At 38.2% G+C, this 17,714-nt stretch overlaps 2 protein-coding genes across 3 annotated transcripts; both read left to right on the top strand.

Annotated features, from left to right (window-relative positions):
* The first annotated feature begins 5,288 nt into the window (after positions 1-5,288).
* On the top strand, positions 5,289-9,906 carry ftr83 (finTRIM family, member 83). 2 transcript variants are annotated; one of them, XM_020930228.2, is made up of 8 exons: positions 5,289-5,934; positions 6,471-6,566; positions 6,728-6,961; positions 7,038-7,197; positions 7,279-7,350; positions 8,259-8,333; positions 8,791-8,861; positions 9,121-9,255. In XM_020930228.2, the coding sequence occupies exons 1-7, from the start codon at positions 5,353-5,355 to the stop codon at positions 8,841-8,843; spliced, it is 1,272 nt and encodes a 423-aa protein (XP_020785887.1). In that variant the 5' UTR covers positions 5,289-5,352; the 3' UTR covers positions 8,844-8,861; positions 9,121-9,255. The 2 variants fall into 2 exon arrangements, with proteins under 2 accessions (XP_020785887.1, XP_020785886.1); XM_020930227.2 differs by lacking the exon at positions 8,791-8,861 and having other exon boundaries at positions 9,121-9,906.
* Positions 9,907-10,779: 873 nt separating this feature from the next.
* Positions 10,780-14,928, top strand: ruvbl2 (RuvB-like AAA ATPase 2). Its single transcript, XM_020930282.2, has 14 exons — positions 10,780-10,877; positions 11,476-11,530; positions 11,608-11,663; positions 11,755-11,896; positions 11,988-12,117; positions 12,201-12,267; positions 12,344-12,450; positions 12,533-12,626; positions 12,709-12,927; positions 13,008-13,126; positions 13,634-13,753; positions 13,826-13,955; positions 14,308-14,422; positions 14,687-14,928. The coding sequence occupies exons 2-14, from the start codon at positions 11,476-11,478 to the stop codon at positions 14,710-14,712; spliced, it is 1,380 nt and encodes a 459-aa protein (XP_020785941.1). The 5' UTR covers positions 10,780-10,877; the 3' UTR covers positions 14,713-14,928.
* Positions 14,929-17,714: the final 2,786 nt, after the last annotated feature.

Here is a 17,714-nt window from a genome sequence, read left to right as displayed (position 1 = left end):
GCAGGTTGAGCAAGGAGGGGAGGGAGAGGCAGGCCAGCGGGCAGAGTGGGAGCAGCCTACAGGAAAGAGACAACACCAGTGAAGTTTTAATGAATGAAAAGTACAAGAACACAATAACACATGTCTAAAAATTTATCACATTTTCCAAGTTATCGTTCTTTTATTCCTCTATTTCTCTAGTGGCTCATCAGTGGATATATTGCGCACACACTCCTCACAGCTGCATTTCCACCTATTGTTATCAGACAGAATTCCCATTGTCTTAAACCGGTTACAGTCCAGCAAACACACATGTAGCCTGAGGTTGTGGAGGAATTTTCGGGACCACCCTATAAGCAAACAGCAAGAGCTTGCACTTTGATTTCAAAAGACCCCGGCTTTTATTGCATTAAACATACACAGAAGTTAGTACTGAAATAGTAGTTGAAATGTTTGCAGTGAGATAGAGATGTTGTATTTACCCACTGACCTGTCAGACCAGTGCACTAACCCAGATCGTGTAACTGTATTTAAGGATTACACTTGTTTGTATAGTATGTACAAATATTCAAATAGACTGCAGCATTCAGTCATTTGCATTGCACAACTCAGCATAGTACACATATTTTACTATTGCTTAATAACAGGTAAAGTAGCATTTTTAAAATATGTTTTTCAAAGCAATACTATAGTTTTTGTTGGTGTACTGTAGGGATGGAACAAGATCTCGTGCCACATGATCTCGTGAGATTTTTTTTCGCCAAGTGTTTACAGTTGGATTCGACAAAAAACGGGTTACATGCTGGTGAGTTGCAGCTCTTTCAGTTCCAAAAATCAGCACAAGAATGGGAACAAAAATATGAATCAAATTTTAAAAATTGTGAGGCCAAAATTCGAAACTGGATAGTGTAATTTATATATTAGAAATTATGTTAAAATCTTGTCTTGTCTCATTCTCGTGGATCCAATCACGTCTTGTATTGTAGAAATTGTGTCTCTTCCCATCCCTAGTATACTGGGGTATGCATAGTATAAAAGCTGACTCTCTGTTTTGCCCTTCACCCTGTGCAGCATGAAGTCTCAGCTGACATCACGGCCCCTAATTTGCATTTCAATTAGGCCAAGGCCACCAGTCTCCACCAATACTAATGCGCCACTTCTATTTCTCTGCCACTTAGGATCAGATGAGATTCTTGGTTTCGTTCCAAGTTGTGTACTTTGCCCTGCTTTTAAAATTAAAGCCGGAAAATTAAAAAAAAAAAAACCTAAGCCCCACCTCTTATTGGGCATTACTTCATACACTTGGTAGTTTCACCTCACCATATTTGGAGTGAGGTTTCTGATAAGCCAGTTTTCCTTCCTTCCTCTAGAGTCAGGAGTGCTCTGTGTGTGCTTACAGATTAACTACCAGTTATTGGAGAGAATCACTACCATGGGAGCTGATGTAAACATTTCTTGCAACTACATAATTTTCCATTGTTTCAGTGTGAAATTCAGAAAATTTAGACTGTTGGCATAGCAGTTAACAATCTATTATAAAACTAAATATTACATCTTTTGAGGGGTAAAAAATCCTCAAAATGTCACATATAATTCCAAGATTAAACCCATGATAGATTGTCCTGCACCTTGTCATTATTGTAGTCTTATTAATGTTTATGATACTAGACATTTTGATTAGTTGAAATAACTTTCTAATTAAAATTGTATGTCCATCAGTGACTCTGTAGTTATCTCAGCTCACTCAAGTTCAAGGTGAAGGGTCAAACTTCATTAAGGTGCAGTGAACATTGAAGAGGCACAGTGCAGAGGCAGAGAGTGGGCACCGCACCAACGGCTGTTTGATCAAAGGAAACAAGGCTCTGTTTCACTGGAGAGACTGGAATCAAAACAGGAAGAGACCCCATTTGAACGCACGGCCAGGAACAATGGTCAGATCTGGAGTTCAAGAAGACAAATGTTTAGACGACTGCAACCACCAGATATGTATGCTGTTACTACTACTGTACTGAAATATATCTATGTTTACAAGACAGAAAAAACAAGACTGAAAATGCACTTTAGACTGCCTGGAATGGGGCTTCACAGTTTTAGAGAAAAATGTCATTGTGATTTTTTTTAAGTATTGCAATAGTGGTTAAATGGTTAAGTGGTCAAATTCTGTATAAAGAACACAACACAATTAATTATTTGTTTGTTACCTACAGTGGACATTACATACAAATTGTAGTGTTTATGATTTAAAAAATTTATAATAATAATCACCTTCTCAAATTGTGATTGTGATTGTGATTGCAATTTATTTTACAGGTGCATGCAAGTAACTCTAGCAGTAAATAATTGTAGGGATTGCAGATGGAAATAGCTATTTAGGTATAATTTGGTGCAGAACATTGCATGTGAGTGAGATCAAAGTCAAACTCAAAATTAGTTCACAAATAAGGCTCAGTCATTCATTACCATACGGGAAAAATATACCTTTTTAAATTAAATTATACATTATATAGAGATGTACTCATGGTTTAAATGAAAGGCAATAAAAAGGTGTAGTGTGTCCAGTATAACATTATGTGAGAGGGTGACTGTTACGGCCACAGGCCTCCAGATCCTCCTGGCCATATTTGCCTAGATCCGTGTGTGTGTGTGTGTGTGTGTGTTTGCAAGCCTCCATATACAGACCCCCGCTGTGATGCTGTGATTGGAGGAATCGATTTAAGATGGCATCTGGAGCCCTTCCCGCTGAATGGTGGAAACCTGGAACACCTGGCCAATCCCAGGCCTACACCTGGAGCTCCGGCCCTATAAAAGGACCCGCCCCCTGCCACTCTGGGCAGCTGTTCTGATTGTGGACTTGCTTGCCATCTTTGTGTCTCTCGTGCTGTGTTTGTTGAGATACTAGAGTCCTGGTGACTTAGACTGTTTTTTTGTTTTTCTGTTTCATTTAGTGTACCCCGTTTTGGTTTGCTTATCTTTCCTTATATTGTTAGCCACTCTGTTTAGAGCCTCTTTTTGTTAATTCTTGTAAGAATCATTGTTTTGTTTGGTTTACCTTACAATTCTGTTAAATAAATCACAACTTTAGTTTTACCATTTTACAATCTTGGTTATTTTGTTACTTCCCCCTGTCCCTAGCAGAGCTGGGTCGTAACAGTGACACACAACTACTTCCACTAACATTTAATTTCCTTATGAAAAATGGATCAATTTACATAAAACTATCTATTACTTAGTGCAAATGCAGTGAGAAAGTATAACTGCAGATTATCTGAAACCTGAGCTCACAAATAAACTGGACTTCTCACCAATTTTATTTTGTTTTGGTCTTTAATTTCCTCTTTTTATCCCCCTCCACAGCTGAGAACACTGTACCTCTGAGTGTAGAAACATCATATTATTGCAAGATAAACTCAGGAATGTTTCAGGTCTGGAGATTCTGCTTTTTCTGAAAGCACGAAGTGTATGCAAAACAAAGAAGAAGAAAATATCGCACAGTTTGTATCAAATCTAATTACACAGACCCTGCCAAAAATACTGTCATTTTGTTTAACCTATGATGCAATAAAAAGAATGAAAAGTATGCCTGTGGTTATGACAGGTCATTGTTCATGTTTATAAGACGTGAGTGATGACAAGCACAACACAGTGAACCAAGGACACCTACTTCTGTGGTTAAAATGCCACTGCTCACCATTGAAATGCTATAATATTGTCTTTTATGTTGTTAATTGCAACATATAGTGATTTTCCATCACTCTGAAACCCATGAATAAGAAATGCTTGATGTTTTTTTTTTCTTTTACTTTATTTATTTTTATTTTATTAGCACATACAAATCTTTAGCTATTTTTTGTTGCTTCCATTATTTCAGTTTATTCCCAATTTGTTTTATTTTTTTGCTGCTCATACATATAGTATTATTTGTGAGTCACTATGTCCTTTTTGGATCAAAAAGATCAAAAAAGTTTGCTTAAGGTTAAGTATATAATTTAGTGTTTTATTTTGCTGTTCATAGGGCAAAATGCATCTTGAGAAAGCACTTACATCTTAAGTATGTCTTGTAGTAGTCATTGTTGAACTATTGTAAACTATAAATGTAACTGAGTACAGCTTTAAAAACATTTTCCATTTAATTAATTAAATAATTACTTTATTTGGTTTGTTTTTACCTCACTGTTGAATTAATCTCATTTAGTTTTGTATGTATGGTGACTGTACTGGTGAGGGCAGTCCACAGACCCTAAAATGCCTGGCACTACACTTCTTCATGCTGGCTCTAACACAATGGAATCTTTTAGACAGGATTTCTCGGCCCTGCTATTATCTGAGCTATCAAGTGTTGTTGCATTCCTATCTCCATTTCAACAGACCTGAAACTCAGCTGTGTACAGAGTATGCAGATAAAGTATATGCGTCAGGCGTTTAATCAGGTGATTCTAGAAAATATTGTGGTATAAGTCATAAAGATTTTAAGGAATATGATTTGAATTTATCTTTTCTAATCTAATCTAAATTTAGCCCAAGATCTTTTTGTTATTGCGTCATATCTACTGACAGTACACTGATAAGATCGTCCTAACTATACTGATAAATACATTATCAGATAATAAGAAACAATATAATATCTACATTTTTCTGTATTGGTATCATTCCAGTAAAGTTATAACTACTTTTTCAGTTACTTAGTCCACCACAGAAGGTAATATGTCACTTATGATTATGAAATACTTTCCTTTGACTCAGCAGCTATACCACTACACTTCTCATGTTACCTATACTTTTCAAAATGATGATTGAAGGACAAGAATGTACAATTACGATGAATACTACCAAATGAAATTTACCCCAAGGTTTTATATTACAATAAGACATCATCATATATACTGTACTATTGAAGGGCAGTAATAAGTAACATACTAATATATAAATAATCAAGTAAACTACAAGTGAAAGTGCAGTAAAATCTTGCTGTTTTGATATGAAATAACAGTCTTCTATACATTATTTTAAACAGAAGACTGTAAAAAGCTGACCTAAGGCTTTAGGTAGCTCCAGGGAGCAGTTTTCCTCTCTTGCATAATTAATCAAAACTAAAAGTTCCAAAAGCCTCCACTTTCATCCACTCAATCAAAAGTGACCTTTGCATATGAATAACGCATGTCATTCATTCTCTGGGCTCATGGCTGCAGCTCTGACCTCTCCTTGCCCCACCCTTGTTTGACTGGTTTCGGCTTAACCTGTTTAACATCTCACTGTTTACTCTATATAACTTGTGCCTTGTCGCACCTGTGAGATTACTTTGCTACTGCGCTGACTCAAGCCACTTCAGTCCGTCTCGACTGGTACAGAGTTCAGAGCCACCTACAGTTTGTCCCCATGTCTTCAGACCAGGAGGCCTGCTATCTCTGCAAGGAATACCTCCGGGACCCTGTGTCCATACCCTGTGGACACATCTTCTGCTCCCTTTGTCTTAAGACTTACTGGGACCACGCTGACCACAGCGGCACATACATTTGCCCACAGTGCAGAGTCACCTACAACAAGAGGCCCACTCCAAGACGAGTCTCAGGCTCCAGCTCCAGATACAGCACCATGCAGCGTAACAGTGAGTCCTACCCACCACCGCCTCCGTCTCCAGACTACAACTATGCTGGACCTCAGGATGTGGGCTGTGACATCTGCATTGGCAAGAAGCACAAAGCCATCAAGACCTGCCTCATGTGTCTGGCCTCCTACTGCGAGAAACATTTGAAGCCTCACTTTGAGTCAGCCACGTTCAAGAGGCACAAACTGGTAGATGAGATTGGGCACCTAGACCGTCAGATCTGCCCCCAGCATCAGAAGGGCCTGGAGCTGTTCTGTCGCACAGACCAGATGTGCATCTGTGTGCTGTGCACAGTCAAGGAACATAAAGGCCACGACATGGTGTCTGCTGAGCAGGAGAGGGCTGAGGAACAGGTTAGTAAGGCTCTGCTTACACAGACAGCTACTGTGTTCAAATATGGCTCCTGGAAGATCTGTTAGATGCAATGTGCATTAGTAGGTGAACGTGAGTGTTGTTTTTTAACCTGTGCATGTCAAAATATAAAAACATTTTGGAAACTTCCCATTACTTCATTGTCAGAAAAAATGATAAGACAGAATTAAATATTAATATTAAAAATGCTTCTTTAATTTTAAATTATTTTCAAATAATATTTTTTTAAAGCAATTATCTCTTAAATTTAATCTCGCAACTGGACTGTCTGTCTTGTTTGCATAGTAGAACTATTTGCCACAGTAATAAAACCAAACCATTGCTTAAATGGTTTCTTGCATGGTGATGTGTTAGATGTTGCATCAACTAAATTTACAACATAGACAAGAATAAGACCTGTTAAGCTCTGGAGAACACACCCATAGCTACCTGTACCTTTCATACATGATGTTTGAAGTATGACAAAAATCACATTGTTAAACAGCTCATCAAAGTTTATGTTGTTTTATCCCCATAGCAACGACTGGGTGCCACCCAGGCCGAGATCCAAGAGAAAATTCACGATCGTTTAAAGCAAATGGAGGAACTTAAACAGGCCGTGGACTCACTTAAGGTTTGTGCCAGCGTAATTCATCATAGATAAGACCAGACAAACCACTACAGAGACAACATTCCTGCATTATGTAGTGATGACGGCAGCCTTTTGGCGTGCTAGTAAAAATACACCTAGTGACACCCAGGTGATTAATGACACTTCCCCATTTTCCTGTGCAGAACTCAGCCCAGAGAGCACTGCAAGAATGCGAGAAGATGTTTAGCGACATGTTGCGCTCAATTGAAAGAATGCAACAGGAAATGGCCAAGCTGATTTCGTCCAATAAGAGAGCCGCACTGAACAACGCAGAGGGCCACATGGAGAGATTAACTCATGAGATTGCAGATCTGAAGAGGAGGGACACCGAAATCACCCAGTTGTCCAAAACTGAGGACCATATCCACTTTATCCAGGTAAACAGTCATAAACAAACTAACAAAATGTATACAAAATTACATAAACTAAAATTAAACTTCATTTTCTCTTCAGAGCTACCACATGCTCATCGCACAAACAGAAGCTGAAGAATTGCCTACTGTGAGCGTCAATCCTTATTTCAGCTTTGGCCCAGTCACAAAGGCTGTCTCAGAGATGAAACAACACCTGAATGAATTTGGAAATGACGAACTGGTTAAAGTAGCAAAAACAGGTGAGTTTTTTTTTACTTTGTACATCCAAGTTTCACAACAAAAATCCTGGTTGTAAAAACGTTCATGTTTTATTTTTCTAGTAAACAAAATGACCTTCTGCGAACTGGATGATGCTAAAAAAAAGAAATCTCTAAAAGCTGAGGCCGTGAAAGGTGAGTCTGTTAATATACTCAATGTAATTTATATTCATGGGTGCCATCTTCCTGTTATTGCCAACATTTTGAGAACTTTTCACAATTCAAAAATATATTGGTTTAAATTGTTAACTGCTATGGCAACAATCCACATACTGAACTCCATGGTAAGCCTGTCACGATAAATACTATATCGGCTTCTATATTGACTTCTGGTTCTATACACGATAGATGGAACAATATATTCTGGAGGTCAATATTTATCGTGGGAACATTTTCTTTGTACTAGTGTACTACGATAAGATAACTGTAGAATGTTGACTCATTACAGATGCAAACTGAGTGTTTCATTCTGTTATCTTTTTATTGCAGCTCATGTTTATTTTTTAACAACTATACATTTACAACATTTTTTTGGGGAAAATCCTTATCAAGTTAGTCACCTAAATTAATTTCAATATTATTGTTTATCGTCTATATTTTCTTCAGCAATATATTGAACTTCAAAATTTGTTATCATGACAGGCCCAATCCATGGATACTCAATTATTATAGAAGTGTGCTTATTTCAACGAGTGGGTAGAGCATACACTGTGACTCCAGTAAAGCCATACTCAGGAATTTCCTTTGTTTGAATCAGGGCTTTTGTGCAGTACTGTCTGGTGTTTGGCCTGAACTCAACCATAAGTATTCATTAGGGCCTAGTCTGGGGTCCTTCAGTAGCTGCATGGTTAAATGTTTACTTTGATTAGGAAGTCAAACTGCTGGTGCGTTTACAAGAGCACATTCCACTATAATGGACTTTAGCTCAGTCTACTGGTTTGGAACTTCTCCAGTCCATTCAAGAGGCCATTATTTTAGTTTGAATAATGGGAAAAAAGTCAGCAATGTCACTGACAACATTTTCACTCTACTTCTTTTGACAGCTGAAGAAGCCGCCATGTACAGGTCTATGCCAGTGCCAGTTCAAGAGCCTCAATACAGGGATGACTTCTTAAGATGTAAGTTCGCTTTTATTGCTTTTTTTAAAAAGTGTTTTTCTTTATTGCTTGACCCTTTGGCTGACCATAATTCTGTAACTTTTCATCTTAAAATGTTGTTAGCATTCCACAATAACAACCTTTAAAGATGTACTAAGCAACGTTTCTGATAGAGGGTCTGCCACCTGATTGTGTCCATGGAGATATTGCTATGCCTGGAATGTACCACAGCATGGCACTGAACTTATCTATCTCCATGGAGACAAGCAAGTGATGCCACCAAGCCAAGTTTCAGGTCAGGTCTGTATAGAGGCCCTGCTCACAGTAAAAAAGCATCTTTTTAACCAAAAAACACCTGTAATTGAATATGGACAAAAACTTAATTAATGCATATCTGTAGAAGATTCCTGTCAACATAATACAGTCTCCATGGAAACAAACAGATATTCAAACATTATTAATACTTGTGGCATTGCAGATCATAGATCGGACAGACATAGCCGACCGAAGCGGGTGTCCCACCAGCTGTGATAAGCAGAAGACAGACAGGTGACCCCTATTCCCTAAAGTCACTCTCTTTCTATGTGCAGCCAGAGGGTCTTTTTTATTAAAGCAGTTATCAGTAGAAGTTAGTTAAACATCTAACCCAGTGTAAAGAACAATGTCAAACAACAGTGACCTTAGAGGGGGTAATGGTGGAGGGTTGCTCCCAATTGTGCTCATAACAGAGGTTGTTGGTGTTGAATTTTCTCACTGAAATTTGACCTAAGCGATTCAAACCTAAAGTAATCCATTGTTTCCTTCCCAGATGCCTGTGAGCTCAACCTGGACCAAAACACAGCCTACAGACAACTCTACTTATCCAAAGGCAACAAAAAGGCCACCCTAAAGAATGACCCCCAGAACTACCCCGACAGCGCTGCCAGGTTCGACTCACTGCCCCAGGTCCTGTGTAGGGAGGCTCTCGCTGGTGGGGCCTTCTACTGGGAGGTGGACTGGAGTGGAGAGGGAGCAGCCATCGGAATCACCTACAAAGGCATCAAGAGGACAGGCTATGGAGACAGCTGTCGCATCGGCTACAACCGCAAATCCTGGAGCCTCTTCTGTTCTGACACCAGCTACTCAGCCCGCCACAACAAAGATCAGCTGGAGATCAACGCACCTTATTCGTCTCGTATCGGTGTGTTCTTAGACCACGTGGGGGGTACTCTGTCCTTCTATACTGTAGGTGACACCATGTCTCTCATCCATCGCTTCAAGGCCTCATTCAGTGAGCCAGTCTATGCAGGCTTTTGGGTTTGGTACGGCTCTGCTATTAGAATCCTCCAACTGTAATGCAACAACATCATAAAATATGTGATATGCTTTTTTGAAGGACATACAGAACAAAATGTTTTTTTTTCTGAGAATGTATTATGTTAGCTACATGTATATATGGTTTTAATTTACCTACTGGCACAATATTTTTGACTAATCAAATGTGTAAAGTGTGACTTGAGGTGCATGAAGTAATTGAGCATTTATTGTACTTTGTAATTCTTGTAATTATTGTACTTTTTAATGAATAAAAATGTATATCAACTTTCACTCAAAATTAATATTACTTGAATCAGCTTTTCTTAAGGTTGTTAATATAAGATAAACTTAAATTTGTCCCACAGTGTGAAATTACAGTGTTGCAACATAAAGGTCAAGTACAGTAGGAGAATAAGATCATGAAATAAAAATCAAGATCAAGGTAAATTATACTATAAAGATTTACAATACAATAATACAATACAAAAAAACTAACACATCACTCTGCCAGGAGAGTAAAGCTACAGGTAAGGCACCGAAGCATCTGAACATTAAGCAGCTATAACTATGTAAATTGCAGCATATGGTAGATGAAATAAATAAAGATCAGGCAAAGTGAATTGTACCAGTGAAGACTGGTACACAATTAGGAAATTAAGCTTTCATAAAATTATTAGGAATGCAGGGCTAATGTCTTTATAGGCGGAGAAGTGTTGCTGTTGAATGAGATTGACATACATTCTTACTTTAGTGATGTAACGTGATGCATAATACACTGTATATGAATCTTAAACGCGTACCATGTGACAACCATAAGAGTTTTTCTTGTGTAATGATAAAAATGCTGCGCAGACGCGGTGAGAAAAAATAAGTTGAAAGAGACTACAACTAAATTACGCCATCTACTGGTACCAAGTCTGAACTATATTGTCAGTAGAAAGTAGAAAGTATGTTTGGATCTGGTAGAATGATCTGGTATGTAATACCCCGTGACCACGAGAGACTTTTAGCAGATTGGCAACGACTAGACGCAAATTGGAACATGGTTCAATACACAACTGTAATATTTAAGTCAGTGACTGAACTGTACCTGTCTCTGCAGAGGAGCCACATACGCCACAACATGCAGGAGGCGCTGCTCTTGGCGCTATAGGAACCACTGCAACAAAGAACGCCTTGTTTCTAATCGGTGTCATTTCGCCTGCGCACCGCACGAGAAGCGCCGCATTTTGCATCTTCCACATTTAAGTGTGAAGTGTGAAGACACAGGTAAGTCTACTATTACAGTACTGCCTTTAGTAAACACTGCCACTCACCTGCAGCAGTAAATTAACTGTATATACGCAGTAGTACCTGCCCTTCTAGGGGAGTATAACGTATAGCGACTGTGCATTTCACACTATTAATATGAATGGGGCTAACTGTGTTGCTAGCGCTAGCTAACGTTGCCTTGTGGGTTTCCATACCTTAGGCAAAATATCCGTAACTATTGTTTGTCAATTAAGATATAACTTACCTATGGTATTCTTCAGTTTACAACAGTATAGTGTACTTGACGGCCTCTTAAGACTAAAACTTTGGCTAAATCCGCACTTTCTTTGTGTTGTGTTGTTCGTTATACCTGTCACTATGACAACCAACTCATGAAACAAATGGTCACTCTCGTTCTTAAACCTGCAAATAAAACAAGTGAATATGCTACTACACTTAGTCCTTTTCATGCTCAGATTTTAACATATAGAGATGTTCTCATTGGCCATAGTAAAATCATACAAAAAGCAGCAGTTACTTTGATAGCAGAATCACTGGATCGTGAATCAGTTTATCAGTTTTTAACATGAATATTTTGGTTTTGTCTAATGCTCAGATGGCGAATACAAAGGTCCCAGAAGTTCGTGACATAACACGAATTGAGAGAATTGGTAAAACTTTTTAAATTTGTGAATATTCAAGTGAGAATTTTTTTCCCTCCGCTTAACTTTTTAAATTCTCATTTTAGGTGCTCATTCTCACATTCGTGGCCTTGGTTTGGATGATGCTTTGGAGCCAAGACAGGTAAACATAAGTAATGTTTGTCCACAATAAATGCATGCATTCATTAAGAAGTTCAGTTGATTTTTATATGTTGTATTCTGTATCCCTGTAGGTGTCTCAGGGGATGGTGGGTCAGCTGGCCTCTCGTCGGGCAGCAGGTGTCATACTGGAAATGATCAAAGATGGCCACATTGCTGGAAGGGCAGTGCTTATTGCAGGCCAACCAGGCACTGGAAAAACTGCAATTGCAATGGGTAAGGATAAAGGAACTAAGGAATCAACAATACACAGCAATTTTAAATGTCCAGTCATGAATATTACAATTGTTTTTACCTCTCTGTCCAGGTATTGCCCAGTCTCTTGGCCCTGACACCCCTTTTACAGCTCTAGCAGGAAGTGAAATCTTCTCACTTGAAATGAGCAAAACAGAGGCACTGAGTCAAGCTTTCAGAAAAGCTATTGGCGTCAGAATTAAGTAAGATTTCAAATTAAAATGGCAAATAACCTATTTTAACAGCAGTATTCAATGTGTTTGTGTGTTAATTTTGTGTCTCACAGGGAGGAGACTGAAATAATTGAAGGAGAGGTAGTGGAAATACAGATTGACAGACCAGCTACAGGAACGGTAAGATATTTTGGTGTTTTGATAGTTTTATAAAATGTTATATTAACAACAACTAAACATAATTTTTCTGATCAAGGGTGCCAAGGTTGGAAAGCTGACTCTCAAGACCACTGAGATGGAGACAATATATGACTTGGGCAATAAGATGATTGAAAGTCTTAGCAAGGAGAAAGTTCAAGCGGGGTAACTTAATCCCTTTTAAACATTATGAGGATCTTCAGTAGTTGTCCACTTTTATTTAATGCATTTTATTTTACATCCATAGAGATGTTATTACAATTGACAAAGCCACTGGAAAAATAAGCAAGTTGGGCCGCTCTTTCACCCGAGCCAGAGATTATGATGCCATGGGAGCTCAGGTATGAAATGAATGCACCAATATCTGTCAGCGTTTTGGGGATGATTCATAAACCCTGCTCATCTGTGTTTTTTTTTTTTCAGACCCAGTTTGTGCAGTGTCCTGAAGGCGAGCTTCAGAAGAGGAAAGAGGTGGTTCACACAGTTTCTCTTCATGAGATCGACGTAATCAACAGCCGCACACAGGGTTTCTTAGCCCTCTTTTCAGGGGACACTGGTGAAATCAAATCTGAGGTCCGAGAACAGATTAATGCCAAAGTCTGTGAATGGAGAGAAGAGGGAAAAGCAGAAATCATCCCTGGGGTTTGTACCACATCGAAATATCTGAGTGTACAATTGAATCACAATATCACAGTATCAACGTTATATTTTTTTACTTTCAGGTGTTATTTATTGATGAGGTTCATATGCTGGACATGGAGTGCTTCTCTTTTCTCAATCGGGCTTTGGAGAGTGATTTGTCCCCAGTCCTTATTATGGCCACCAACAGAGGCATAACTCGGTAATGTTGGCTTTACGCTCATAACACAAAAGCCCTTTGGTTACTTCACAACCTACTATAAATCATCAATTGTACATTTATTCTCAGAGTTTGCTTCTGATGTTTGTTTACAATAAATGGTTAGGTAAACTCTGTCCTCACTAAAACAATGACCAAACTATCTTAAACTGCACTGTGTAACTTTTCTGGTGGAGTGTCTGTCAAATGCTATCTTCAAGGAGATCAAACCAGACACATTCACAGTCAGAATGCCTGTTTTTCTAGGTATTTCTGAGGTATAAAACAACCTGTGATTTAACAAATGTAAGGTAGAGCTGTTTAATGTCATAAAGTGGAACATTTCAGAGATGGCAGTAACATCTCCATGGAAAAAAGCATTTGATGGAGCAACCACCAGAAAAAATACATAGTGCAGTTTTAAATCCTAAATTTAGTATTTAGTTGGACCAATTCATTTTAAACCTCAAAACTGTTAACTGACTTGTGCATGGTCATTTATTTCCACAGCATCCGTGGCACAAATTACCAGAGCCCTCATGGAATTCCCATTGACCTACTGGACCGACTGCTCATCATTGCCACTTCTCCGTACAATGAGAAGGAGACGAGACAGATTCTCAAGATCCGGTAAGACTTGTATTGAAATGACAAACTCTGGTCTCTCTGTTGCTTTGTCTAAAACATGTCGCTGTGTGTTAGATGTGAAGAAGAGGATGTGGAGCTGAGCGAAGAGGCACACACTGTTCTGACCCGCATAGGCATGGAAACGTCACTGCGCTATGCAATTCAGTTGATCAGCACAGCTGGCCTGGTCTGCCGCAAACGCAAGGTAATTTTGAACAATGTTAACAAGAGCTTTTTTGGTGGAGGATCTGCTACTTCCCTACTATGACATTTAACATGTCCATTTAGCATTTATTCATTAAATGTGTTTTTGTTGCTTAAAAATACAATAATTCCTTCATTGAACAGGGGCAACTATTGACAGATGTGAATTGTAATGTATTGTAGTGCTGTCACCTGCTTGTTTCCCTTGTGATAGATAGGTTCTGTCTATGCTTTGGAACAGTCCAAGCAGGTGGAGGATGCTCCACTAGAAATGTTGAGCAGTGCAACTTTAAACTGAATTGTGGCTAAATAAAAACCAGTCAAACCAAAACTGACTACTGGTTTGTTCTCAGGGCACAGAGGTACAAGTGGAGGACATCAAACGTGTTTACTCCCTGTTTTTGGACGAGGCTCGATCATCTCAGTACATGAAGGAATATCAGGACTCTTTTCTCTTCAATGAAACGCGTAAGTTCACTCTCCACGCAGCTCTTCACTCACTCACTCATTCATTTACCACGACTTGTATTAACCTCTACTGCAAATGAATCAAATATTTATTATAACTCAAAGTGTATTAATAATGTAAGGTTTTAAATGGTTCACTATGTTTTATGCCCAGAGTAGTTATAAGGAAATGCATTTTAAACTACATGTAAAACTTGTGCTTTAGATGGAAACATGTGCCATCTTTAATATCTTTATTAATTATGTATTCCATTTATTTTACAGAATCGGGTACTATGGATACCTCGTAAGAATGCCCTGTTTTCCTCTTTTTTCATGTCATGTGCCCATTCCAATGTCAATTTGACATCAGTTTTCCCTGAACTGATTCGTAATTCTGCCTTTTTTTAATTAAATGTTTCCTACTGTAAATTTAATTAATGAAAAAAAAATCCCTCTTATTGTTGGTTCATTTGAGTGTCTTCCACCTATTTTATTAAAATAATTTTGCTTCTCAAAGAATATAATTTTATTTTTACATAGCTTTACATTTTCAACATGCATTTAAAGTTAATTTGAATAAGTAGCTTCCACGATGGATACACTTATATGGCCATGAAAATATTACTATAATAACTACATAACACAATAATTAGATCTGATTGTTGGTGTGTGTTTATATGCAAGAAGGAAATCTGAAATCTTTGAAAACACCTGGTGACATATTGAAATTAATCAATGCAACAACAGGGTGTGAACAACAAAAAAATAAATCAGATTACACAAATCATGTAATTGGTTATATAATATTTCAATAATCTGAGCTCCAGAAATCAGGAAAATTAGAATTTTGTTATGCATGTAAAGTAGAGAAAGCCGGTGTACTGCTATATGTAGGTCTATTTTGGATTTTTGCGTAAGCAAGCTTTATAAATGAAGCCCCTGACCTGTAACTTGGTCTGGTTTGGGCTCCATGAAGATAGAAAGGTTTAATGCCATACTGTGAAACATTCCAGACAAAGCAATAATACCTCCATGGAAAAAAGCATTTGACAGACCCTCCACCAGAAAAGTTAGACAATGCACACAATTTTTTTTATTATTATTATTATTATTAATAATAATAATAATAGTATTTTTTTTTTTAATTTATTTATTGCAAATGTGTTCACTTCATTACAACTGCTACTGGATGAAAACAAAACAAACAAACAAAAAAGTCCATATCACAAAATCCCTCCAGTAAACATTGTTAGAAGTTCAATAGTCTGATCATTTCCATATTTAGCTCGGACTTTAAAAACCATTTAAATACTGAAACGCCATTGTGTGTGTGTGTGCGCGTGTGTGTGTGTGTGTTGTTGTAGTTAGCGGTTAATGCTGCGAAACACCTCATTAACAGCTGGGGGTAGAGCGGCAGAGTCATCTGAAAGAACTCCAAGTTAGAAGTTAATGGAACTTTAAAATATGCTAATGTATGTCTGCTAATCGGCTAATGTTTGCTGGTTCACGTTATGTTTAGCACAGACTGGAATGCATTAAGTGTACGGCAAGCCACGAGGACAAATCACGTTCTTGTAATTCTCACTTTGAACACGGGAGGGCAGTCTTCAATCACGAGAAATACTTATTGAGGGTCAGATCCTGCTCTATTTTGCAATGTCATGTTTTATAACTTGCTCCTTACCTCAGGTCAGTCGACTTTACGGAGTTGGATAATGTCAAAATTAACACGAGGAGCAATGTTTGGGGAGAGTACACGTTTTTAAGGACCCTGTGAAGAAGAGATGATGTATCTCAAGGGGTAAACCAAAATTTGTTTCATCAGATTTTTTATTTTAAATGCCATTGAATTTCTGAACACTGAAAAAAAAAAAAAACATGTCTGAATCATTTTATTCTGAATGGTGGCTGATGAAATTTGAAGTGTACATTTTCCAAGTGGCGTTTAAAATCACCTTTTAAATATTCAGCACACATATTTTCAAGCCTTCAAATTCAACAGTCAAAATTCAAAGTGTAAAATTTGCAGTGAAAAATTGCAGAAAAGATTGAAGATGCTAAGACAGAAGCAATTGATCCAGGGTGATCCAATCTAACTTCCCCTACGTTCGATGATTTTCCAACTCCCACTTGGACCTCAGATTGGATGTCACGTCCGAGCTTGAGACGTATTATTATGTTTCACGTGTTGGACTGAGAGATTAGTGTGTCGCCTCACCACAACACCGACTGTCACACCCACAGTGACACAGAGGTGGTAAAGTACTGCAGTGATACGAGTGACCGAGATTGTCATTTAAACTACCAAAGTGTCCAAACACATTGAAAACACTTCATATTTACAGGTCACAGAGGGCAAATCCTTGCTCGGTCTAATTTTGTGGAAACCCTACGTTTTGGGGTAAACAATAAGAATTAGGCCGCTGTCGCGGCCCACGGGCACTGCCACTGATGATGATGATGATGATGATAATAATATAATACATCTTTATTCATAACACACTTTTAAAAACAAGGTTTACAAAGTGCTGCACAAGCAGCAATGAACAATAAAGAAAGCATAAAATATAGCATCCAGAAGGCATACAAAAACAGACAATGATGCAAACAATCCAATAAATTATAATAAAATAAAAACAATAAAAATAAATAGAATACTAATAAATAAGTATGAATAAGGATAAATAAGGAATAAAATCAAGCAAAAAACAGTTAAAGGAAGGCACACTGATAAAAATGTGTTTTAAGAAGTGATTTAAAAATGCTACTGATGGTTTGAGACTTGTTTCCTCAGGCAGGTCATTCCAAAGCCGAGATGCCCGGACTGAAAAGGCTCCATCAGCCTTCATCCGGAGCCTGGACTTTGGAACAGCCACAGGGACCTGCCTGAGGATCTAAGGCTGCGGGAGGCTCGCGTGGCGTTAAAAGTTCTGAAATGTAACTTGGTGCAAGACCTAAACAAGCTTTAAAAGTGATCAGTAAAATCTTAAATTCAATTCTAAAACACACAGGCAGCCAAGGAAGGGAAGTAAATCAAGGGTTATGTGTTGATGTCTGTGAAACCAGGGGTTCTTAAAGTATAAAGAAGTGTACGTTACCCATAGCGTTTGGCTCCGGTCAAAGGAAGCTCAGCGAGGCTAGCGGTTACAGGGGAGAATTTGGAGCCGAGTTCCATATTAAGAATAGGAATTTATTTATAGACAAAAAAGTGAAATAAAATGTAGTGCGGGTTAATACGAACATTATTAGACCAAAATGACGAGCAGCAGTTACAGAGAGAGGGTGACAATTTTTCACTGTAAAGTGAACT

Source organism: Boleophthalmus pectinirostris, unplaced genomic scaffold (assembly GCF_026225935.1).
Source record: "Boleophthalmus pectinirostris isolate CB_2022bp ecotype Guang Dong unplaced genomic scaffold, ASM2622593v1 HiC_scaffold_12, whole genome shotgun sequence".
Lineage (NCBI taxonomy): Eukaryota > Metazoa > Chordata > Actinopteri > Gobiiformes > Gobiidae > Boleophthalmus > Boleophthalmus pectinirostris.
This window is presented reverse-complemented; position numbering and strand designations above follow the sequence as displayed.

Coding starts and splice junctions, on each gene's coding strand:
- ruvbl2 (XM_020930282.2), top strand. CDS start 11,476: ATGGCGAATACAAAGGTCCCAGAAGTTCGTGACATAACACGAATTGAG. Junction 11,664..11,754: donor ATGCTTTGGAGCCAAGACAG/GTAAACATAAGT, acceptor GTATCCCTGTAG/GTGTCTCAGGGGATGGTGGG. Junction 12,268..12,343: donor ACAGACCAGCTACAGGAACG/GTAAGATATTTT, acceptor TTTCTGATCAAG/GGTGCCAAGGTTGGAAAGCT.
- ftr83 (XM_020930227.2), top strand. CDS start 5,353: ATGTCTTCAGACCAGGAGGCCTGCTATCTCTGCAAGGAATACCTCCGG. Junction 6,567..6,727: donor AGGCCGTGGACTCACTTAAG/GTTTGTGCCAGC, acceptor TTTCCTGTGCAG/AACTCAGCCCAGAGAGCACT. Junction 7,198..7,278: donor GGTTAAAGTAGCAAAAACAG/GTGAGTTTTTTT, acceptor TTATTTTTCTAG/TAAACAAAATGACCTTCTGC.